The 26,129-nt window shown below is 46.5% G+C and overlaps 1 protein-coding gene across 3 annotated transcripts in view; it reads right to left on the bottom strand.

Annotated features, from left to right (window-relative positions):
- Window positions 1-26,129, bottom strand: part of SLC36A4 (solute carrier family 36 member 4) — a 253,925-nt gene that overhangs the window by 191,518 nt on the left and 36,278 nt on the right. For all 3 annotated transcript variants that reach the window (XM_066586982.1, XM_066586972.1, XM_066586991.1), the window contains exons 5-8: window positions 25,442-25,537; window positions 21,594-21,678; window positions 17,748-17,957; window positions 13,975-14,073 (exon numbers count right to left, since the gene is read on the bottom strand). In XM_066586982.1, coding sequence (XP_066443079.1) covers window positions 13,975-14,073; window positions 17,748-17,957; window positions 21,594-21,678; window positions 25,442-25,537 — 490 coding nt within the window. The remainder of the gene's footprint in view (window positions 1-13,974; window positions 14,074-17,747; window positions 17,958-21,593; window positions 21,679-25,441; window positions 25,538-26,129) is intronic.

Below are 26,129 nucleotides of genomic sequence, written 5' to 3'. Positions count from 1 at the left end.
ATGTAAACGTTGCCAACAATTTACTCAGTGATGGCGAAATCGAATATTTGCTCCAAGTAAAAGCGTACAAAGAGTCTTATGATTTAGGGACTATTTTGAGGGACTATTCAAATGATATTTATCCCATTTTCTGTCACCCTATGGCAGGACTAACAGCACTGTCCGCACAGATAAGGCTTCGTATGCAGCTCCTTGTCACTCTCCGCGGAGCAGCTGAACGCCATCACTCACTGAAAACTGTATTAGTCTACCGATGCTTCTCTGCCCATTAACTCCCAACTCATTTCAGCTCTGATAAAGCGCACGCACTACCTCTATCGTCTGTACGCTGCCGATACGGTCACTCCCAGCGAAACACTATGAAAATTAAGAAGTAGCTACGACATTCAAATCGTTCCCAAAATTAAACCCGAGACATTCCCTTTAAGTTTAAAAAGGAACAAAATAAATAGGCTTTAATTTTCCATTCTGCCCTTCATAGAAATCTATACAAAATCTTCTACATTAAGAAAACTACTGACTGCTCCCACAGAAAATCCAATGATGTTAATGGAAAAAAAAAATAAGTCAATTTAAAAAGAAAATGAATAGCAGGAGAGTTTAAGATGCAACTAAGAAATTAATATGTATATCAGAAGAGCGTCTCCTTTTAGGAGGTATATTTGAGAAATGATTTACGTTAACCTGCACTAGTCTTCCCTGAAGATAATGAAGCCGTACACGAGGATTTCTCCCAGTTAGAGACTACTGAGGGAACAGCTTGAAGCGACACACATGTCCGATTCCATCTTTGCCCGTCCAGGATGACAAGTGACTGCTGAATCTAAAGACATGCGTTACAATGCAATAGGCTGTAATTAAAGGCAAACTGAGAGAAGCTGTGCTATTGCAGTTATTTCATAGGGATCCGGAGACAAGTTCAGACATTTGACTGCAGAATCAATTCTTTGAAGCACAGAAACTTCTAAACAAAGCAAAGAAAGTTAGATGGACACTAACTTTTTAGACAAGTTATGCCCATCTACTAGCTTGTGTGAGGCTGGGCTCGCAAAGGGCATAAGTAGCTGCGTGAGCGCGCAGTAAGTATGCATGAGGAAATAGGACGCAGTACAATATTGGCCACATGAGTAATACATGCGCAAGGAGAAAAAAAAAAAATAATAATAATACAAAATCACAGGTGTAAGTGGCCCAATGGAAATCAATGGGTTGTTGGCATCACATGTTAGGTATGTGAAAACTGCACACGCCCATATGAGACCGGCCTATTTCTCATCATTTCTAAAATATACCAGCATTAAAAATTTTGTTGCTTTACCACAGTAAAGCACATTTGAAGTGTCTGCCACTAGGGGTCTCCTTTTCAGCTTCACTGTAATCACTCTCTGTCCTTAGGTGTAGAGATTGTGCAGTAAGTAGGATCCAAGGACATTTCCATAGCAACAGGGGGAGGGACTATCTTCACAGGCGGCTCCTATGCACTTTCAGGCTGCAGTCTGACAGATCTGCAGACACAGTGATAACTAACTCCACAGTCTCTGGTCTCTCCTGCTGTTACAATGTCTCTTAATGCATGAACCAATATGAGAAAGCAGAGGTGTGGGGAAAGAGGAAGCTTCCCTCTGTCACCCCAGCAGCGGTGCTTAATAGGCAACAATAAATAGTACTACATACTTCAATACTAAAGTATTGCAGTGTATGGTACAAGAGATCAGGCGATTGTTAGTAAAAAAAAAAAACTTGAAGAAAGGTTTAATAAAAGGTTTACAAATATAAAAAAAAAAAAAATATTAAAGTTAAAATAAAACTATTTTCCAATTTTTCCATAAAAACATTAAATTGGTACCTTCGCCTTTGTAAAAGTAGTCCCAACCATTAAAACATTTATTACGCACATTAAAAACTGTAAAAAAGAAAAATACACAATGCCAGAATTGTAGTTTTCTTGTGCGCCCAAACTGTTAAAAATGCTAAAGTGAGAAAAAAAGTTGTGTGAACCTCAAAATGGTACCAGCAAAATCTACAGCTTGCAGTGCTAAAAAACAAGCCCTCGCACATTCCCAACAATGGAAAATAAAATAAAGAATTTTTAAAGCTCTTGCCATCTTTTGACTGTTATAATTTTTTTCTTAAAGGGGTTGTCCCGCGGCAGCAAGTGGGGTAAAGCACTTCTGTATGGCCATATTAATGCACTTTCTAATATACATCGTGCATTAAATATTGGCCATACAGAAGTTATTCACTTACCTTCCCTGCGCTGGCGTCCCCGTCTCCATGGCTCCGTCTAACTTCAGCGTCTAATCGCCCGATTAGACGTGCTTGCGCAGAAGGGTCTTCTGCCTTCGGGTCTGTCCGGCAGCAGCGGCGTTTTGGCTCCGCCCCCGTCTGCGAGTCATCGCGTAGCTCCGCCCCGTCATATGTGCCGTTTCCAGCCTCCTGATTGGCTGGAATCGGCACACGTGACTGAGTGGAGCTACACGATGACGCGTAGAAGGAGGCGGAGCCAAAACGCTGCTGCTGCCGGACAGACCCGAAGGCAGAAGACCCTTCTGCGCAAGCGCGTCTAATCGGGCGATTAGACGCTGAAGTTAGACGGAGCCATGGAGACGGGGACGCCAGCGCAGGGAAGGTAAGTGAATAACTTCTGTATGGCCAATATTTAATGCACGATGTATATTAGAAAGTGCATTAATATGGCCATACAGAAGTGTATAACCCCACTTGCTGCCGCGAGACAACCCCTTTAACATAGATTTATTTTTTAAAGTAGTGAAACATAATAAAAACACAACTCTATATACATTTTGTATCATAGTAACACAGGGAATAAAGCGAACATGTTATTTTTGGTTAACCAGGAATGCTGAAAAAGAAAATGAAACCACACCTCAAACAAAAGAGTGCAATTGCATTTTTTTTTAATCTATTATATGATACATTACATCGTGCCCTTAAGAACATAACTCCTCCCACCAAAAAAATAAGAACTCATACAGCTATGTACATAAAGGAGTTAGAGCAAAAAAAAAAAAATTATATATATTGTAGCAGGGCAATGTCACACTGGCCTACAGAGGGTGCTAGATAGGCAGTCTGGTAGCTAGAGAGAGGAAAGGTAAAGGTTAACACCTGATGGGTGTAGCAGGAAGTTGCTACAAAAGAGCCAGTCCCTGCCAGAAACCAGAGAGACACTGGCTGAGAGAGCCAGAGAGGCGGTGAAGGGAGCCGCATCAGGGACTTGGAGCCTGTGGTCCAGTGCGGACCAGTTGGGTCTGTCATCCGGTCTGACGGAGGAAGACGCCCTCCAGACGACCCAGGAGTGGTAAGTGACAGCACCCTGTGGGTTGTGTACCCCAAGCTATGTTGGGCTGTGTATGATTTGAGTTATAAGCTGTGAATAGAAATCTTCTGTTGCTGCAGTATATTTTTGTGCAAGGTGCACCACGTCCTGACCGTATATAATAGCTCTTGGAAGGCAGGAACCAAAAAAAAAATAAAAAATTACTAAACGAAAAAACTCTGGTCTTGAAAGGGTTAAAGTCAATATCTACATTTCAACACCATGTTATTTTTGAGTTCAACACTCATTTGAGCTCCAAACCCTCCTGCAGGGATGGAGTGAGATGGTAGGAGTACCTTTCTGCATACTGTTTGTGCATCGAATGGTGAAACAGAAGTCAAAACAGACTTTCTTCTGCGCTTCACAAACTTAAAAAGAAAACATATTAAAATCTCCAAAGTTTCCCCATAACCACAGATTACTACTGCTAGAGAAATATATGGAAAAAAAAAACACACAAAAAAAACTGGATAAAAAGAGAAAAACACATTTACAAAAACCAGAAAAATATTGAAATAGTAAAAGACCAAATCCTGACTTGACGTATGCAAAATAGTATCTTACTACAAATGAACACTTCTGCCTACTTGGAGAACATGTTATGGTAATGCAGTGCAGTGACTGACAGGGTTTTATAGGTTTTATGGAAATGACACTTAAAGGGGTGGTCTCGCGAAACCAAGTGGGGTTATACACTTCCGTATGGCCATATTAATGCACTTTGTAATGTACATTGTGCATTAAATATGAGCCATACAGAAGTTATTCACTTACCTGCTCCGTTGCTAGCGTCCTCGTCTCCATGGTTCCGTCTAAATTCGCTGGCAGCTTGCTTTTTTAGACGCGCTTGCGCAGTCCGGTCTTCTCTATTCAGCACGAGCCGCTTCAGTGTGCTCCCCGCTACAGCTCTTCTGCGCATGCGCAGACGAGCTGTCACTGCTCGGGAGCGCGCTGCAGCGGCCATTCTGCACCTTCCTCTGTTAGAGGAAGGTGCAGAAACTGGAGCTGCCCAGCGGAGAAGCCCAGCCCAGCCCAGCAGCCCCGAGAAGCGTCCCAGGTAAGTGATGGGTCGGGGGGGAACTAGCGCTGCGCCGGGGGGGCTGTCGCTGCGATGGGGGGGCTGCCGCTGCGCCGGGCTGCGCCGGGGGGGGCTGCCGCTGTGATGGGGGAACTAGCGCTAGGCCGGGGGGGCTGTCGCTAGGCCGGGGGGGGCTGCCGCTGTGATGGGGGAACTAGCGCTGGGCTCCGGAACCTAGCGCTGGGCTCCGGGGCCTTCACCTGGGCTGAGGATCTAGCGCTGGGGAGCCGGGGGCTAGCGCCTTACCTGCTGCCTGGCGGTGGGCGTCTGGTCGGCGGCTGCGGGGCGTCTGGTCGGCGGCTGCGATGCGTCCGGTTGCCATGGAGACACAGCTGGCGGCGTCTCGGGAGCGCACACGTCGGGCTGCAGCGAGCGACGGGGAAAGAGCCGGCGGCCATCTTGAGAAAACTTTTATAAGTTGCTGAAACGCTGGAACGGTAAGTACAAACCAGCTAGAAATGTCATTTACAGGGGGGCTTAGTAATGTGTACTTAATGGGGGGGACTGGGCAAAAAAAAAATTTAACTGCTTCCTCGAGACATCTCCTTTAATCACTGCATAAAGAAGAGTTCTACAACAGCACAACTTCTGTCAGTCCTTCCCATGTTCAGTTTCAATGCTGGAAGGGTTTAGTAGTCTTGCTTGGTCTTTATAGAGCAGCAGGGGGTTCTTCTGCAGCAATCTACCTCCCAGCTAGAAGAGCCGCAGACAAGCCTTGCTGCTACTTTTTTCCTTTTAGTTTGTTTCTACTTCATGTTGCAAAGCAAGTTCTGCTCTGCCAAGGATGTATCACATATGTCCTGGCAAAGAAGCACTTCAGTAACCATGATGCATCCAATATGGCTTTGCTACTAAAGGCTGTATAGCTCAGGCTAGAGTTGCAATCTTGGTCTTGTCTTAAGGCCGCCTGCACACGGGTGGACATCCCGCGGCGGGATTCCCACAGAATTTCCGCCGCTCAAAGCCTGCATAGGATTGCGTTAACAAACGCAATCCTATGCAGACGGCCGCGGTTTGGCCGCGCGAAATCTTGCGCGGCAAACAAACCGCGGCATGTCCTATTGCTGTGCGCAGAGCCCCGCACAGAAACGTCACTCACCCGGCCGCCGGCTCCGGTCTGCGCATGCACCGGCTGCCGGCACATGGAAGAGCCGGGGCCGCTGGGCGCGGGCGAGTACACGCTCGTCCCTGCAGGTGCTTGGGTCGAATCCCGCGGCGAGAATCCTCGCCGCCGGATTCGACCTGCTCGTCTGCAGGCGGCCTAAGAAAAAGATATTTTAAGGACGCACTTGGTACTAGAAAATATGGCAAGTGCTGTTTGCAACCTATTAAACCCTTACTGCCTCAAGGGTTCTATTAGACAACCATCCCACAAGCATGACAGGTTCTCTATAAAGGCTAAGGACAGCTTTGTGGAGCAAAACTTGTTTCTCGCTCATGTCATTGGGGGACAAAGCAAAGACCGTGGGATATAGCTACTGCCACTAGGAGGCGACATTAAGCAAAAAAAAGTGTTGGCCCCTCCCGCTGGCTGTATCCCTCCTGCTGACACCCAGCTGATCAGTTTTTAGCTTAGTGTCCGTAAAAAGTGTCCTTTTTCCCCAATTGCCTTCACTTGGGGGTAGCACTGGGGGGTGAAGAGTTAGCTGGTATCTGGGAGATACTTTGGGGGCCAGAGCACCAGTGTTTTTTTTCACCTGGCACAGTTTTGGGTGTTGGCAGGTGACTCCGCCTTTGGCGGGTGACGTTAGCAGATTTCTGGTGTGGGAACGCTTCCTGGGGGCTCTATGCAGGCTCCCAGAGTGGCACCATCGGCCACGCCCCTGGTAGTGACGCGCGTCCAAGAACACACACCCCCGCCTGTGCACGGCGCGAAAATTCAAAAAGGGGGCTCTGGCTCTATCTCCTCTGCTCATATAATCGGCAGCAGAAACAGTGGCAACAGCAAGCAGCCAAAATTATCATCAAGGGCACTTCCCGAGGAGAAGATCCCGTCACCATAGCAACGGACCTGGGTAAGCTCCACATTATGCATGCTCTCGCTGTAAGGTGAAGTTTTCATATAGGCAAGTTGAGGCGCATTGCAGTGAATGCACCCTTGCGAGACAGGCGGCCGCTCAGCTTGCATCGCCAGCGCAGCCCTCTCCCGTGGTTGAGCCGGAGTGGGCCCGCTCCTTGTCCCAGGCGGTGTCGGGTCTTACGCAAGCTTCAGGGGCAATCCTAGATAGGCTCGATCGGTTCCTGCACGCCTCAGTGCTCGAGGAGGATCCCTGGCACAGGCGGTCCTGTAAGCGATACAGGCCGGTTAGGTCACGAAGGGCCTCTAAATCACCTTCATCACCTTCCGTTTCACGCCGCTCGGTGACAGCGTCTCAGCCGTCCTCGGATGAGGATAGTGAATCTTTGAAAATGTTATGTTATTTGAGTCCTCCTCGGATTTAGAGTCGGAGCCAGAGCAGGTTTCCAAGCTTTCAGCAATGGTTGAAAGCCTGATAGCTGAAAAGTATCCTGCCCCGCAACTATCTGAACAAGTGCCCGCCCCGCCGTTAGTGTCTTTCTCTTTCCGTAGGCGAAGGAAACCTTCAAAGACGTTTCCTCCGCATGAAGATTTTGACACAGTGGTAGCCAGAGAGTAGAATTCCCCCCGAGAGGCGTTTTGCCAGATCCAGGACTCTGGAAGTAATGTATTCTTTTCCAGATAATTTGGTGGAGAAGTGGTATGCGTCGCCAATGCTTGTTGATCCGCTGGTATCCCGGTTGGCTAGACACACCATCTTACCCACGGCCGATGCCTCCTCCCTTAACCCTTTCCAATCCAATTTGTATCCTGGTTTTCCTAGGCGGCTTACTCTTTTTCTGCCTTTATACAAAGGCACTATCTGCTGGCTAAAGCCAGTACTGCATGAAGTGACACGTTGGATAGGCTCCGACAGCAGAGAGGCTTGCAATATACAGTAAGAGTACCCCAACGGACGTCTTCCAACATCGGAGCTGTACAGCCTTAAATCATAATGTCTTCAGATGTCAGACAGTGGAATGGAAAGGTCTAATGATGCGAGGGATAGGAAGCTTGATTTGTTAGCCAGGTCGGTTTTGGAGGCAGGGTCGGCACTCAGGCCGGTATTTGCATCCACCTAGGTGAGTAAAGCGGCCAAAGATTGGGCCAAACAGTTGCAAGCTACCATTGTGACTGGCACACCCACAGAAGAGTTAGCAGAAATGGTGCTGCAGATTCAGCAAGCAGGAAAATTTCTGTGTGAGGCTTCACTAGATGCGGCAAAGCTGATAGCCCGGGCTTCTGCGGCTTAAATCCTGAGAGGCGGATGCCTCTTCTTAAGACTCTTTGACTAGTTTCCCTTTTGTAGGGTCTCGTCTTTTTGGCGCCAGCTTAGATGAATTGATTTCCGAGGCCACGGGGAGGGAGGGGGGGGGCGGAGCCAAGACTGTCGGCAGCCCCCGAGACAGCAGAAACGTTTTATTTTGCGTCTCTTTCGGAAAACAAATCTGGTCAGGCCGGAAGCCTGGAAGGGTACGCAGAAACGGGCTCAGATGGAGAGGTCATCTGGTACGCCCAAATTATCATGGCGGCCAGGCTAGAAACCCGTGCACCGAGTCCTCCGCATGAGGTTTACAAAAGTTCTGGCGGCGATTATGGCAGTCCTTCACTCCAGAGAGATTGTGGCCATGCCGTATTTAGACGACATCATAATCAAGGCTCCCTCTTGCCAGGGCAACCTAGAAAGCTTGCAGATTATGTTGGACACGGTGTCCAGATTCGGGTGGGTCAGTAACAGCCAGAAATCCTCATCCTAGTGCATGGAGTTTCTAGGGATGGTTTTTGATACCCGCCAGGGCCGGGTGTATCTCCCCCCGGAGAAGTGCGGTATCTGCAGGAACAGGTGTGCTCCTTGAAGTCTCAGCATCCAGTGACGATCCGGCAAGGGATGAAGGTGTTGGACCTCATGGTGTCAGCCTTTGAAGCAATCCTGTTCACGCAATTTCATGCCCGCCCCCTGCAGTGGTCCATTCTGTCACGATGGGACAAGTCAGTGGCCTCCCATCGATTCAGGGAGCTGGGTGGCACAGGGGACCTGGTCCAACCAGGAGTTGCGCCTTCCGATCAATGTGTTGGAGGTGTGGGCAGTTCTCAAGACACTGCAGTTTTTTGCACCTCAGCTTTTGGTGTGTTTAGTGAAGATCCAGTCTGATAACGCAACGGCTGTCACCTATATAAATCACCAGTGGGAAGACCCGCAGCAGGACAGTCATGGCGAAGGTGGAGGGGGTTTTGTCTTGGGCAAAAGAGCATCTTCAGGCGTTGTCGGCCATCTTCATCCCAGGTGTAGAGAACGGGATAGCCGATTTCCTGAGCAGGGAATCAGTGGATCCGGGGTGTATGGGGACTACATCCCAAGATTTTTCAGGCGATCTTCCAGAAATTGGGGCAGCCGGACATAGATCTGATGGCGGCCCGTCTCAATTGCAAGCATCATGTCTTCATGGCCAGATCGAGGGACCCGTGGGCCCGAGCAGCGGATGCTTTGTCAGGGTCCCCTTTACCACCGGAGTTTGTCCATGCTACATTTGACGGCATAGCTGTTGAAGCTGCAGTTCTGAAGGCTCGCGGTTTCTCAAACTCGGTGGTCCAGACAATCATTAAGGCAAGTAAGCCTTCTTCATCGAAGGTGTACCATCGTGTCTGGGAGGAGCTTTTTCCTGTGGTGTGAGAAGGGGTGTGTGCATCCCATGCATTTCTCTGTGTCCCATCTTCTGTCTTTTCTCCAGGACAGGCTCGAAATGGGAATCAGTCCTAGTTCCTTCCAGGGTCAGGTCTTGGCCCTGTCCATTCTTTTTCAGTGGCCCTTAGCTTCCAGGTCAGCGGTGCGAGCGTTTATGCAGGGGACCGCACATTCCGCACCGCTGTTTCGCTCTCTGGTGCCGCCCTGGGATTTAAATTTGGTCCTGAATGCCCTTCGGGTTCATCCGTTCGAGCTGCTGCAGGAGGTGCCATGGAGAATGCTGTCCTGGAAAGTCACCTTCCTGGTGGCAGTTACTTCAATTCGGAGGGTGTCCGTTTGGCTGCGCTCTAGGCCAGGCCTCCCTTCATTGTTTTCCATCCAGATAAGGTGGTCTTGCGTCCAGTGCCTTCTTTCCTTCCCAAGGTGGTGACTGCTTTTCATATTAATGAGAACATTGTGTTGTCCTCTTTCTGCCCAGCAGCAGTCCATTCGAGGGAGCAAGCATTGCATACTTTAGATCTGGTCCGCGCATTAAGGATCTATCTAGACCTGACAGAATCTTTCAGGTGTTCTGATTTTTTGTTTGTCGTTCCAGAGGGGCCAAGGTGGGGCCTTGTGCCCCCAAGGTGACCATTTCTTGCTGGGTCCGTTCGGCGGTATTTGAGGCATACCGAGTAAAGGGTAGGCTTCCTCCGCTGAGGGTAACAGCCCACTCCGCTAGGGCAGTGGGGGCCTCGTGGGCAGTTCACAATGGTGCTTCTGCCACATACATTAACCAAGTTCTATCAAATACATACGTTCGCGTCGGCTGACGCCTCGCTGGGTCAGAAGGTGTTACAGACAGCTGTAATCTGGCCGCATGCGTATTTTTTGTTACATTTTCCCACCCTCGGGGACTGCTTTAGAACATCCCACGGTCTTTGCTGTGTCCCCCAATGACACGAGCGAGACACACGAGGCCTGAAAATAAGATTTTACTTACCTGTCCGAATGCTGCGGATCTGCCCTCCGTCGCGGCCAGATCTTCTTTCTTCAGCCCGGCGGATGTGTTCAGGACGCCGGCAGCGTGCCGCGCACATGCGCCATGCACTCCTTTTTTTTTTGAACTCCTGCTCACCCGCGCTTCCGCGGTAGAGCAGAAATTTAGCTGAGGGTGTGCCGCAGATCCGGGTGGCTTCCATAGGCTTCAATAGAAGCCTGCGAGAGCCATCTGTGTGGGAGACCCGCAAAAAATGGAACATGCTGCGGGTGATTTCCTGCACGTGCGATCCACGCGGCAGGGAAAAATGACATCAGCAGATATTTACTTACTGCGGGTGCCCAATGCATCCCTATGGGCGCGGATCACGCAGGCGGGACACCCGCACGGATTTTGTAAATAGAATTAGCCAGTGGACATGAGGCCTTACTCTAGGATGTATTAAACTTTAGAAAACATAAACAAGGCGGAACTGTAGCACAGTACAAAATAAATGACACTTATGGGGATTTTACTGGACATATTTTTCTACATTTTTCTGCTCTTACGATAGAACAGAAAACTGGAAAATAAAATGTTGATGTGAAGCCAGCCGGAGGGAGGCGCCACACAGGACGACTATCCTCCAAATAATTACTCGAAAGAGCAAACGCAAAACAACCAGTCATTCCGTGTAAACACGACCCACAGGGAGACTATTGGAAACGCGCTCACAAGTAGTTTCATTTCAACTCACCTAAAAAATACTCGCCGCTTGATTGAAAAGTAGTCTGGTGTAACGTCCCAGTCATATGTATTCCAATGAATTTACATTGAAAAACCCCCACACATGCTACAAACAATACCTTGGTGAACAACTAATGTTTTGTGTAAAAGCTTTCAAGCGGTCAGTCATACTGTTCAGCACCTTTTCTGAGCAACTATCTAAATACATAAAAAGCATAAAAAATTTTTGACTGCTCAAAAGACATTCCATTTGAATGAAAATCGTTCAGTCTCTTGAGCGGCTTGCTGACTTGAGTGGCGTAAACATTGTACTCATTGTGTTTGTCTTTCATACATAATGAGTAATTCTTCACTAGTGTCAGGAGAAGACAATGGAATCCTGTTGGCCAGATATTCCCTCGCATAAAAACCTGCCCACCTGAGCAAACAACTTGTATTGTGTTTACTTTAGCTAATGAGGAAATGGAGCTGATTAAAAGCCATTGCATATGTAATTTAATGCAAAAATGTCATCAGTATATTCAGTCGTGCAGCCGTTTTAGCGATAATCGTTGCGCGCAAAAGCGCCTTAAGCCATCCAGGCAGCCTCACTGACGGATCTCCTAGTGAGACTTAGACTGCCGTCTCTATACACAGTGATATATAGAAGTTGCAGACGACAAAAACTGTGCAAAATTATTAAACACTTGCAATAATAATTGTCGGCCCAAAAGACATGCATTGAAGTGGGGAAAAAATGGCCAACAAAAGGTGTCCATAGCATTTAAGAATTGGAACATTAAGTACATAACAAAATTCAACTGCTGGGACCCTAGGTATTATAAGCTCAGCCCGGGCCAAGTAACCTGGTCAGGAGTGATGGTTGGGACTCTGAAGGATCAGACCCCACAAATGGGCAAGTTATGGCGTACGCTAGCAATATGTCATAACTTACTATTTTTTTCTTTTTTTCACCATTTCCTTAGTTTTCCCACAAGGCAGACATGACAGGGGGACATTTTAGGGTCTTCATACAGTAGATCAAAACCGTCAAAGCACTGTGCTCAAATTGTTCACATAGGACATCAAATGGATATTTCTCAAGGACAGATTGAAAGTCAGTGGGAAGCCTGTCTAAGATCCCAAATTATAGCAATCTACACACCGCGGAACCCCAGGCCCTATTCGATTTCAAAGCTGAGGGCAGACGCTCAGTAAAAGGGAGCAGAATGTTCTGAGAGGAGATGGAAGGAGTAGGGGGGGGGGGGGCAAGGCTTTCTACAAACGGCCGAGTTACATTCCAGCACGGATGTCGACATTCCTTGAAGCGACTTTTGGAAACCCATGAACACGAAGGTCCTGAAAATGTGCTTTTTATCAAATGAAAGAAAAATGCAGCAATTTATCATGGTGGAGCGCGGCGCGGGGCCTATGGCTGTTGTCACACTTCTCAATGGCAGATTGTAGATGGAAGAAGAAAAAAAAAAAAAAGTTTATTTTCTGGCTTCATCTCCAGTTTAAAGCAAATATCCATGCAAATTCATCCTACCGCCTGCGAACTGAAACTCGGCACACGGTGTGTGAGCCTGGGGGTATTGACACTTCAGCAGTTGACTCTATGATTATTTGTACAGACTCCCTGTACTTCCAGAAAGGAGAAGAGACTGCAGACTCTGGTTAACTCCTGGTGTGCACAATCAGGAAGAGTGAAAAAATCCAAAAACAGTGTCACACCTGACCATGGCTTGTGTATAGCATAGCAGCTCAGTTCCACTGAAATGGGAATGAGTGGCCGCAATACCACACATGACCTGTGGACAGATGTGGCGCTGCTTTGGGTGAGTTGGGGGGGGGGGCGGGTTTTTGGTTTTTTTTTTAATCGTGTACAACCCTTTTCAAGGGGGTTTCAGGGACTTGGATACTGATGACCTATCCACAGGAGTGGATAGGTCATCAGTCATTTACCATGTTGACATCTTACTAGAACGTTGGGGGCCAAGGTGTTTAAAGAGGCTGCTGTGGCATTCAGGCATGAGTTGCGGCCTCTTCACTGCACAACATTGCACATTGCATAATAGTGGTGGGGTGTTGCATAGCAGCTCAACTCTATTCACTTCAATGGGAATGAGGTGCACTTAAGCCAATGACGTCAAGATCGTTTGTCACATGACCGGAGAAAAGGGCCAGGGCGCCAACTCAAGCACCGTCACCATTTAAATAGCTGATTGGCAGGGATCCCATGTGGTGAAGCCCCTCGATCTGATATTTATGACCGGTCTTGAAGATAAGTCACCTTCTTGCATACTGCGCACACATTTGCGCAGCCCCTATTAACTTCTATGGGGACCTTTGCGACGCAAATACACAGACAAATAGAAAATGTATTGTTTGTTTTTTTTATGCGACTGAAATGTGCGTTCCAAAATATGGAAAGGTGAACGTACCCATTGAAATCAATGGGTTCTATTCTCGCATGTGAAGCTGCCCCTAGGATTAGAAAGAGATCCTTCATACGTTATGACATATCCATCCCAGTGACATGACGGCAGTACCCACTTTCTGAAAAACATATTGCTTTCGGTTAGAGAAACTAAATTATATTCTTCTAGATATGAAAAATAAGTGAGATGATGTTAAAGAGACTGCTTGGCCCACTTCATCAGACATGGTATAACAAGGTATCCAAAGATGCCTGATGAAGAGACCCACGGATGTAGAAACGTTACCTTCATATATACCACGTTCTCAGAACTCCACAATAATGGTCTGCAATTCCTTAAGTCAAGTTATCACGGTGCGCCAGTCATGCCAACTACATCTACATCTGTAAGTAGTTTTGAAAGCTTGCTGTTTAATAGCATCTCTTTTTTGTTAGCCATCAAAATGTTCCATATCTGCAAGATTAGTACTTTCTAAGGCCGGTGACACACGAGCAGTATGGCAGAGTCATACATCCGTACTACAGAGGAGTATCCCGGGCTGACCGTGGGCATCCTGACTCGACGTCTGATCATTAGAGTCTATGACGCTCGGAGTACAGGTCAGGGTATCCGTATTATAGATACATAAGACTTTTCTCAACAGGCCAAACTTTTTTCCTTTTGACTAAAAAAAAAAAGACGTATTAACTCACCACTCCTATTCCTTCAAAGGCAAATATGGCCGTTCCAAAAAACAGTGGGTACTTCTTCCAATTTGACCCCAGAGGGAGCGTGCGAGGATCCGAAATATTCTGGGAGGAACAAAAACAGTTGTGAAAGTTAACCCCTTTAAAAAAAAAAAAAAACATCACGTTACTGTAACAATAAAACAGAACAACTACACAGATAAAGAGGAGGTCGGCAGGACACGCCATCACTTGGGGCCTTTTACACGGAAAATTAGCGCTCAGTTAATCGCTGGATGGTACGGAACTGAACAATAGTCTTCAGTCTAAACACGGCCAGTGAGTAACAACTCATTCGTCGCTCATAAAAACCTTTTGAAAATCGCCCCCATCTATGAACGACTGTCTTTCTTTCCTCTGAATGGAGGCGGGCGGCCAAAAGAGATCTCCGCACGCTCTGCCGCCTCCGTTCAGTCAGTGATTATCGCTTGAAAGCACAAGAGCGATGATTGCTAGGATGATTGTTGGGTGCCCTTACTGATCGTGGGGGTAGGACTGCAGGGATACCCACAAATCTCAGAATGTACACAGTGACTCCACCAGCAGAATAGTGAGTGCAGCTCTGGAGTATAATACAGGATGTAACTCAGGATCAGTACAGGATAAGTAATGTATGTACACAGTGACTCCATCAGCAGAATAGTGAGTGCAGCTCTGGGGTATAATACAATATGTAACTCAGGATCAGGATAAGTAATGTATGTAGACAGGGACTTCACCAGCAGAATAGTGAGTACAGCTCTGGAGTATAATACAGGATGAAACTGAGGATCAGTACAGGATAAGTAATGCATGTAGACAGTGACTTCACCAGCAAAATAGTGAGTACAGCTCTGGAGTATAATACTGGATGTAACTCAGGATCAGTACAGGATAAGTAATGTATGTACACAGTGACTCCACCAGCAGAATAGTGAGTGCAGCTCTGGAGTATAATACAGGATGTAACTCAGGATCAGTACAGGATAAGTAATGTATGTACACAGTGACTCCACCAGCAGAATAGTGAGTGCAGCTCTGGAGTATAATACAGGATGTAACTCAGGATCAGTACAGGATAAGTAATGTATGTACACAGTGACTCCATCAGCAGAATAGTGAGTGCAGCTCTGGGGTATAATACAATATGTAACTCAGGATCAGGATAAGTAATGTATGTAGACAGGGACTTCACCAGCAGAATAGTGAGTACAGCTCTGGAGTATAATACAGGATGAAACTGAGGATCAGTACAGGATAAGTAATGCATGTAGACAGTGACTTCACCAGCAAAATAGTGAGTACAGCTCTGGAGTATAATACTGGATGTAACTCAGGATCAGTACAGGATAAGTAATGTATGTACACAGTGACTCCACCAGCAGAATAGTGAGTGCAGCTCTGGAGTATAATACAGGATGTAACTCAGGATCAGTACAGGATAAGTAATGTATGTACACAGTGACTCCACCAGCAGAATAGTGAGTGCAGCTCTGGAGTATAATACAGGATGTAACTCAGGATCAGTACAGGATAAGTAATGTATGTACACAGTGACTCCATCAGCAGAATAGTGAGTGCAGCTCTGGGGTATAATACAATATGTAACTCAGGATCAGGATAAGTAATGTATGTAGACAGGGACTTCACCAGCAGAATAGTGAGTACAGCTCTGGAGTATAATACAGGATGAAACTGAGGATCAGTACAGGATAAGTAATGCATGTAGACAGTGACTTCACCAGCAAAATAGTGAGTACAGCTCTGGAGTATAATACTGGATGTAACTCAGGATCAGTACAGGATAAGTAATGTATGTACACAGTGACTCCACCAGCAGAATAGTGAGTGCAGCTCTGGAGTATAATACATAATGTAACTCAGGATCAGTACAGGATAAGTAATATATGTACACAGCGACTCCACCAGCAGAATAGTGAGTGCAGCTCTGGTGTAGAATACATCAGGTAACTCAGGATCAGTACAGGATAAGCAATGTATGTGCACAGTGACTCCACCAGCAGAATAGTGAGTGCAGCTCTGGAGTATAATACATCAGGTAACTCAGGATCAGTACAGGATAAGTAATGTATGTACACAGTGACCTTACCAGCAGAATACTGAGTGCAGCTCTGGAGTATAATACAGGATGTAACTCAGGATCAGTACAGGATAAGTAATGTATGTACACAGTGACTCCACCAGCAGAATAGGGAGTGCTGCTCTGGAGTATAATACAGGATGTAACTCAGGATCAGTACAGGATAAGTAATGTATGTACACAGTGACTCCACCAGCAGAATAGTGAGTGCAGCTCTGGAGTATAATACAGGATGTAACTCAGGAGCAGTACAGAATGAGTCACTTAACCTTTTATATAGATTCATTTTTATGCTATGCTCTGTTCACATGCGTCACATAAGTCTCAGACTCCATCTTTTTTATGATAGAACAATAGCGCTGCACGTAGTACTATTAGTCTTGTCTAAATGATGGACAACACAGCCGAAGCCAACAAACACCATTACGAGTCAATGGGTTCTATCGAGTGCAGTTAGTGTCTGCCGTATGATGGATTCGTCGCATCGTTCTGGCTTCTATTCTAAAGAAACAGGAGCAACATTAGAGATGCGGACAAAACCTAAAAACTGTACAAAATGAAAACTACTGTATTTACTCGAGTAGAAGCCTAGTTTTTCAGGACATTTTTTTGTGCTGAAAATGCCCCCCTCGGCTTATACTCGAGTCAGGGAAGGCTTAAAAAAACCCTCCATACTCACCTCTCAGCTGGCATCTGTGTCTACGGAGGCGGTGCTGCAGGCTGCTTGAATTCTTTCCGCTGTCATTCCCCGCCGTCCTCTTTGCTCGGCTCTGTCATTCCCCGCTGTCAGCACTGTGTAAGTAAGAGCTGGGATTGGATCGAGTGTCAGCCAATCACAGCTGGTGCTTGATCATTCACAGCCAATCAGGCTTTTAGAATTCTCCCCACTGTCATCTCCCTGCTTGGCTTTCAAATCCCCTGCCGTCAGAACTGTGTCAGCAAGCACTGTGATTGGATCAAGCGCCAGCTGTGATTGGCTGGCTCTCAATCCAATCACAACGCTTACTTACACAGCACTAACAGAGCCAAGCAGAGAGGACGGCGGGGGGGATGACAGCGGGGGGAATTCAAGCAGCTTGTCGCACAGACACAGACCCAGCTGGGATGTGAGTATGGAGGGTTTTTTTTTTTACCTAGTATATACTGGAGTATAGCTCGGCTTATACTCGAGTCAATAAGTTTTCCCAGTTTTTTGTGGTGAAACTTACTGTCTCGGCTTATTCTCGGGTGGGCTAATACTCGAGTATATACGGTATACATTATTTATCCTTTAGCTGCACTTATTTGAAGCTGCCAATTTTTGAAACTTGACACATCAGAATGATAAAATCGGAAGTTTTGATCAGTGGAGGTCCAGGTGCCGAGACCCCCACGGTCACTAAATAAAGGGTCAGAAGCGCCCAACTGAGCCTATTGGGCTGTGATCAGACGGGTAAGGGTCCGTGGTGAGTATACGATTTCATACACCATGCTCTCTTTGGATGACCAGGCAAAGCAGAAAGGGCACATGGCTCAGCAGAGTGCTTGTGCCCCTTCACTTCATCCATTTATCTCAGCAATCTGGATTCCCTTATTGATTAAAACTTTCAACATGTCCAAAGTTTGACGAAACAATAGGTACACTTTAGGAAGTTAAGGAGAGAGCGGCAGCTGCACTTACCCGCAAGACGTACTGATAAATTATAACAAGACTGACGGCCATGGAGACATTGGCTAAGAAGGAGCAGACAGACAAGCTCTTCAAGTCCCGTATAAAAACTAATGGTATGATGAGGGGAAGGAAGGATAACATGTACAGCCGCAGATCAAGATCCCATCTTCCTGCTGGTCCTGTGTACTGGGGATGGCTCTCAAAGGAAGCTTCAAACACCTGCAAGAACAGGAGATGTCACAGAGGTCACACGTTGCTATTTTGGCTTTTTTTTTATAGGGGATTTAAAGTTTTTAGTCTGAAAGTAATTGGAAACTTAAAACTTAATGGTGTCACTCTAAGAAAACTTGACAACCCGGAGCGGTCCTTAAAGTCAACTTTTAGTTAGAATTAAGACGTGTGCCGGAGGATGGAAGATCCAGCGAAGTCACCAACTACCACAACTCCCAGAAGATGTTCAGCAGAACTGGACTCCAACCTGCGACAATACAGATGTGGCAAGACTACAACTCCGAGTGTCCGACAGCCTCTCAGTGTCAGGACATGCTGGGAGTTGGAAACCAGCGATCTACAGTAAAATTATTTAATCCTGCATTTAAGGGGTTTACCGGGACTAAAGGTCCATTTAGTCAACGATTATCGCTCAAAAGTAGCTCAAAAGCCAACTTTTGAGTGATAATCGCGTCTAAACGCACGGCCATCGTGCACTATTCGTTCATCGCTAACTTTTAGCAAGCTAAAAGTCAGCAATGACTCTTATCAGCACCGCATGCTGAGTTCTCAGCCGGTGGTGCTGATAGTATTCTTTCAGCTGGTATCCCGCTCGGAGCTCTCAGCGCTCTCGCTGTCTTCTGCATACAGCAGCCGCCTTCATTTACACGCTAATAAACTCTTAAGTAGTTTATTAGCTACTTAAGAGCTTATGCAAAGTGATCGCTCAAAACTGTCACTTAATCTGCCGTTTAAGTGATCATCTTCCTGTGTAAATGGGCCCTTAGATATTCATGGCCTATTCTCAGAATAGGTGATCGATATCAGATTGGTCGGGATCTGTCAATCAGCTGACTAAGGGCTTATTCACATGAACATGTTTGTGTGTGTAATTTGCAGCGAATGTATCCCATTAGCACATTTTTTTCACACGATTGCGCAAAAAAACCCCCAAAAAGTGGCGTGACCTTTCTTATTGCGTAGTTGCACACTGCAAGAGCGCAATGAAATCAATGGCGTGCGTAAATAAGCATGATATATGTGTATTCAGTGCACATCTACGCACAATATGCTCGTGATTTCGCGCATATTATTTCACACGAATACGCAATGCATTTGCATACAAAAAACAATACTGAGCAACCAAAGAAAGTGGGCGCAAGCGTGGCATATTTGCACGACCAAAATGTGCTTACGCCCATGTGAACCAGTCTTAAAGGTACATTCACATAGGCGACAGAGAGCCACGTCTGACATTCTTGAGCGTAATTCACATCCCCTGTCCGTGTGTTGTGCGATGTCCGAGGGATAGCACACCTGCATGTTCTATTCTCGTACGAGACCCGCATGTAGGTAGAACATGCTGCGATTCTTCCGTCTAATAGCATCACTGCAGGAGAAAAATCACCCATGTGAATACACCCGCTGCAATAATGGATTGCAGTTTTGCACGTCTCGCAATGCACTGCACTCGCTCTACTATCTTGCCCATATGAATGGGCGATGTTTTGTAGCCTGTGACATTGCGAGACTACAAAATCGCGGCATGCTCTATACATCCGTGATTTGTGAGTTTTTGTAGCCTGTGTTTTCCTATGGAATGTTCCTATGTGTTGCATCCCATGAAAACATGGTTTTCGTGCGGTGCGATGCAACATTTACAGTAGGAAATGCAACTGTAAAAGCATTAAACTAAACCCTAGCTGCAGAAAAAAAAAAAAAAAAAAAAAAAAAATTTAAAAAAAGGAATACATCACAGCCCCAGCGCTGTCCTCTCCCGCATATCTTCCCTGAAGCTTCCCAGCAGTTCCTTGAAGTTCACCTGCAGAGCTTCCTGGTTGGAACTTTAAAAATCCTCGCCTCCAGGAAGCTCTGCCTCTGATTGGTTCCTGAGCGCACGGTTCAGCCAATCAGAGCCAGCGCTCGAGGAACCAATCACACCCACTCAATGGATGGCTGTGGTTGGTTCATCAAGCACAGGCTCCGATTGGCTGAGCCATGATGCTTGTGAACCAATCACAGCTAGCCTTTCCTGGAGAGGGATTCTGATCCTTAAATCCAGAAAGTATATAAGTCACAGGGACAGAGAAGTTCTCTAAGTACATAACATTTGTCACTAAGGAGAACCAAAATTAACTAAAAAATTAACTTATTACTAAATATTAAATTACTGTAGAAACACAGCTTTTGAAAACAATGTAATGTATATTCATTTGGGAAGATAGCCAGATAATGTGATATATATCTTTATTCTTTAGTGGTGGACATAAATTAGGTGTCCGTGACTTCTATCCTTAATATTTGGAATTGTGTCTTCTACATATACTGTTTTCCTAAATAGAACTCACTCTCCTAGAATATCAGGGACAGGAGGTTGTGTGTATCAGGAAGCACCCAATCAGCCAATAGTATATATATCCACCCGCCAGATGTAGATAGGACTACACAGTGATGCCTTATTTAAGGCCCTACCACAGTGACTGAAAGTACTTATAGGTGCAATTCCCTGTTACCTTTTTATATAAGCATGCCTCAAGATAGACTGATCCTCAAAGAGACAGGGAACCGGACAAACGTAGCCAAGGAGGCTGGGGGGAGAAAAAAAAAAAAAAGGAGTCCTCACCTAGCAGGCGCCGTCCAGGTCCCTGCAGGCTTCGGTGAAGTGGTCAGCCTCTGACAAACCATCTCTTGCTACCATAGTAACAGGGTTGAAAACTCCGCCTCCAGCGAGAGATTGCTGTGATTGGCTGAGCATGGCGCTCGAGAGCCCGAGAGCCAATCACAGCCAGTGCTCAATGAACCAAGCACCGCCATTTAATGACTTTTTGTTTTTCATGTAGTGTAGCTAGGGCATTTAGCGCTGTCAAAAGTGTGGCACCAAGTTCATTTCAATGGGCGACGCACAGCGTTTAAACGGCCAAAAACAGAACATGCATCACTTGAAAATTTTCTGCGCTGAAATCGAGCGGCCATCTGCGCCTGTGTGAGCTGTCCCATTGCAAACAATGGGAGTGTTGTACAGCGATTAGCGCGGTGCTGAAAGTGTCTGTGTGACGGGGGCTTTAGGATCAGTAGGGTCCCAGAGAACTTCCACTGATCATGTGGGTAGGGGATAATTTGCATTGGTTGGACAACCCCTTTAATGAAGAAAGGTAGTGGAGACTTCATTGACTTTCTAGCGACCTTGTATGGCATAAAACATTCAATAAAATATTTAAAACTAAAGAGACGATGCAGGAGTACAAAAACCTGGACAATTCTCCCAGAAACCATGCCCTACCTGGCCACAGGTCACGTCTAGTATTGTAGCTCAGATCCACGGAAGCGAATGGGGCCAAACTGTAATACCAGATTAAACCTGTGGACAGGGGTGGTGCTGTTTCTGAGGGGAAAAAACAGCCATGTTTTCTGATCCCGCACAATAATCCCTAGGTCTTCCAACTAGGTCTTCCAACACAATCAGGGTTGAGAGGTCCCCAAAGTGGTGGATGCCCCAGGACACGTACCCCCTATAATCCGAGCAGCAGAGGAGTTATGTTTTATATCTGTTTCAGAGTTTATTTTCTGCATAAATTGTATTTCTAGAGTTTATCATTAAAGCAACATCAGAAAGTCGCGAATGACAGGACGGCAGCGGATACCCACCTGCTTGACGTTCTCCGCCAGGAAGACAAAGTAAACACTGCAGAAGCCCAGCTGCGTGGCCACCAGCGCAAAGTCAACAAGAGTCCTGAGAGCCAACAAATGAGAACAAAAATTAATGGAGACTGCAGCTTCAGAAAGTCGCTGACTTATTTATCAGGCAACCTGGAGAGCATCGCCATCAGTATACAACGCGTCTGCAAGTAACTATCTCCGGTTGCCGCCAACAATTTAAAGGGGTATTCCCATCTCCGCACTTCTTGACTGGGCTGAGAAACCTACACTTGTATCCTCGACCCTCGTATAAGCAGCCTTATACCATTTACGTACCTCCCACCGAAGTAAACAGGAGTTACAAAGTAGCACAACATGCTGCCCTGTCTGTATAACTCCCGGGTGACAGACACAGACTAGCACACTGTGCCATGCCATTTCCCCGATACCCATTCACTTCAATGGGAGTTACAGAAACAGGGTGGGGGCTGCCACACCTCCGTAACGCTGGGTGAGGTGGTCAGGGAACCAGCCGCAGGATTCTCATCTCAACCAGGAAGATGGACAACCCCTTTGAATCCCGTTTGGTAAATTCCTTACCTTACTCATGTTCTAGTGATCTTGCACTGCACTCTAGTTGCATCCAAAGCTGCATTCAAATGTGACTTGATTCTTTCAACCTACTGCAAGATCTCACATACTTCCTCCTATTCAGTCTTTGTACAAGAAATGCAGTGTTGTGCAGCATCATGGAAGTAGAAAAACATAAGGCCGTTGCTCTCGCACAGACCTCACATGGATATACAGCGTTCTTAACATCGTGCATCCCATGACCCCCCTGGCATTGAAGTTCTTCAGCTGAATGCAAGATGGCTGCCACCGGGATGCTCTACAGACACCATCATAGTGCCAAAAAGTTTTACCCCATCTAAGGCCTGGCTCATATGGGTGGAATCCAATTGTAGATTCCGCAATCGGCGTCTGCAGCAAAACACAGACATTGGAAAGCATGAATTTTAACTTTTTCATTCACACTTGCAGATATGAAATGTGTATTCCGCGAGCAGAAGAAAAATCTCAGCACGCCTTATTTTGCCGCAGATGACCCCCATTGAAGTCAACGGAGGTCATGTGACCCGGAACCTGCATAAAAATAAACGCTGGTTCGCTCACTTCCCACTGCTCCTAAACGCTCCCCGCTTCACCCTCTCACGCAGATCATTTAGCAGACAGTTGGCCCGTGTAAATGTGGCCTTACTAAACAGTCAGCGCCAATGCCCGGCGCCGTAGGTGCAGCACCGGATCACCCTGCAAAGACCTAAATGCACCCAAGTCCTTGGAAACTCCTTTCCAACCTTCCCAAGGATGCAGACAATAAGCCGTTCTCTCATTGTCTTCCTTTCCATCACCGTTCGCGCGTTTCACAATAGGTACAAATGAACTAGATAGCGACAAGAAAACAAGCGTTTCCTTCCAGCTGTCCGCCCGGGAAGCTGCTGCAGACTCCTCAGGTAACACAAAGGGGTGCAAGCAGTTAAACTGCGAGCGGAGCCTTCAACAAAGACTCCATCTGGAAACCGCCGGCAGGAATTAGACAAACTATTGTGTGTAATGTCACCCGAAGTTTTATCATCACGGCGACTAATCAGCGAGGCGAGCTCTGCCGGGCTGGAGATACAGTATCTGCTCCGGTAACTCCGCTGGTAATGAGGGACGTGCTAATGTACCGCAGAAGAAGAAAACAGAAGGAGGAGGAGGAGGGCGCCGCACAGAGGGGGAAGAGAGATATCAACGACGGATACAAAAGAGAAGAACAGGCAAGAAATATATAGAAGAGCAATAAAACCACATAATATACCCTAAATAAGACGCGGGTACTCCGCATTGTCAGCGGCATAGCTGCACTCACGCCATGAAGCCAGGGTCTGCGCCTTTACATGAATGGATACTTCTGCAAGAATTTTTTTTTTTTTTAAGAAATCCCCCTAGGCCTAGAGGCTTAAAAACCGGGGGGAAAAAAGGGCAACGCTGCATATAGCTCTAAATAACAAAAAATCTCCTACCGTTTTGTGTATACAGCACCAATGCGGAGCTTTAGGTCTCCATGGTTGCAGACTTCTCTGAAGCCGCAGCGATGTGTTGGGGTCCTTTTTACAAGGAGAGAGTTTCTTTTACACAGGAACATTCCCCGGCCCTCTCCACCTCCATGCCAGCGACACGTGCTCCAGTGTAACAGCACCGCAGCGAGGATCCCCGGGACGAGTTTAGGGAACGTTTGCCCAACAGCTTGTCCCGAGTAAAAGAGGAGTTTGCTTTAAAATGCCATCAGTTCACACCCAGATAATAGTCTCCATAGTTTTTTTTGTCATTCACCCGGGACGACCAACTTTTTAAAATGGTTTTAAACACCCGCCTGCGTTCAATTAGTTTCGCACAATCAACAATTTTTATGATAATCGCTCCGTGCAAAAGGTCTGTTCCATCTTCCGTCTCGTCTGCAAAGGCAACAGGACAAAACAACTGCGGCATCAGACTGCACTAAGTTTGTTTGTAGTCTGTAACCATGGAGACACAAAGGCTTGTAAGTCATACACCCTACACGTTTGGAGATTTTAGGCTCCAACTTTTTGCAAAGTTGCTTCATTAGTTACTTTAGATGCCTGTAAAATATTTCATAAGGCAGGTTTACACGGAGACGATTTGCCACAGGTTTTTTGTGCAGATCTGCAGTAGATTTCACTCCTTCAACTTGGATTCAATTGAAAAGGTGCAATCTGCTGCAGATCTTCACAAAAAAGGCCACAAAATCTGCAACAGGTCAGCTACGTGTCAATGCACCCTTAAAGAGTTTTCCAATACTTGGAGAACAAGTCCAGCGCAGCAGCTACAGTCCCGGATGCTCCCGGACCAGGAAGTTGCTGCAGCGGTTGCATGCTACTCTAGTATAGAAGCTACCAATCGGTCAATCACTGGCTTCATAGCAGAATCATGGCTGACTGGTATAGGACTACTGATTGACGGAGCAGTTACATGTACAATGAAGGGCAAATCACCACTGCAGGACCTCCTGAGCTGGACTCAGGGGGATACCGGACTGGCGAGTTACGCCTTAGTTTAATTTTGTGTCCTTCCCAGCCCTGATCTACTTTTTTCCAAGTGTTGGAAAACCCTCTTTAAAGACTGATGACCCATCCTTACATTATATGGCTGCGGGCAGTACGGTCACTTAGATCCACTGATTTGAAGATGAAGCAGACTCTCTGATAGCAGAGCAACCCTTGAGCACTGTGCCAGATCATTAACAGGGCATTTCGGAGACAAGCCCTTTTCTACCACCACCCCTTCTACTGTGGGTGAGTGAAGCCTGATAAATCAGTGGGGTCCCTATTTTCCTATTCCTACTCACTTCCGGGCAACTTATCCCACCGGCAGTGACAGAAATATCCAAGGACTTAGTACTTGTCCATCACCTGCAGCCCCGTTCAAAATGAATGGAGCAGCACTGCACGTGTACGAGCGCGCTCCATTCAACGCCTTCTCCCCGCGGAGGAATAGAGAAAACGTGATCTCCATTCTTCGGATTGGAGGGGGTCCCAGCGGTCAACCCCCCACCGATCTATCAGTTTTTCCCCATCCAGCGAATGGGTGAAAATTTGAAAAATTGTCCCGCCTCCAGAATACCCCTTTGAGGGGCAAGTACAGGTCTGAGGAACCTGCATGGGTGCTGTAGTTGTAAGCTGTAGACCGTATATCCATGTCCTGAAGTAAGCTACATGTATCATACAATATAAGCTGTCCATTGTCCTGCTATTAAGGGACTAAACCGATTCACTAGGTTTATCGTGTGCCGGACTTACTTCCCTGCTGAGGCATACTGATGGAGGCATTTCACAGGTCCCACTTCCAAGGCTAACCCGACTGTTTCACTGTAGCCTAAATTTGCTCTTTTGTACCTAAAATGACATTAGAGACACAGAAGTAATAACGGCGCAAACGACAATCACAGCAAACGTTATTGAAAACAGCTTTAGAGGCATCAGAATGGTAATACTGCATCATTAACTGGCAATAAAGGAGGATCCGCCGATACAGAAACGGGACCGCAGAGATTCCCCGACTCTCCTAATTCACTGATCTCTTCCAATAACCACTCAAACCCCGAGAACAAGCTGCATCTTTATTGCCTCTAAGAGCCAAACCGGTAGTACATATTATATAGATTACTGTGAGAAGAAAAAACCTTTCCCTTAGAAGAAGTGGTCAGGATGGAAGGAAACTTTGTAAGGGATGACAAATGTGAACGGAGCCTTAACCCTTTCCAACCCAATTTTGGATTCAGGGTTACCTAAAAGGCTTTCTCTTTTTGCCGTTATACAACGGTGCCATCTGCTGGCTAAAGCCAGTGTGTGCGCGCCAGAGAGGCTCCAACAGCGGAGTGGCTGGCAATAGACGGCAAGAATACCCTTTTGGACGTCTTCTGACATTGGAGCTGCACAAGCTTCAAATCAGAATGTAGGAAGATGTCAGACAGTGGATTGGAAAGGG

Source organism: Eleutherodactylus coqui, chromosome 1 (assembly GCF_035609145.1).
Source record: "Eleutherodactylus coqui strain aEleCoq1 chromosome 1, aEleCoq1.hap1, whole genome shotgun sequence".
Classification (NCBI taxonomy): Eukaryota; Metazoa; Chordata; class Amphibia; order Anura; family Eleutherodactylidae; genus Eleutherodactylus; species Eleutherodactylus coqui.
Note: the sequence above shows the minus strand (reverse complement) of the source record. Positions and strands in the feature narration are given on the sequence as shown.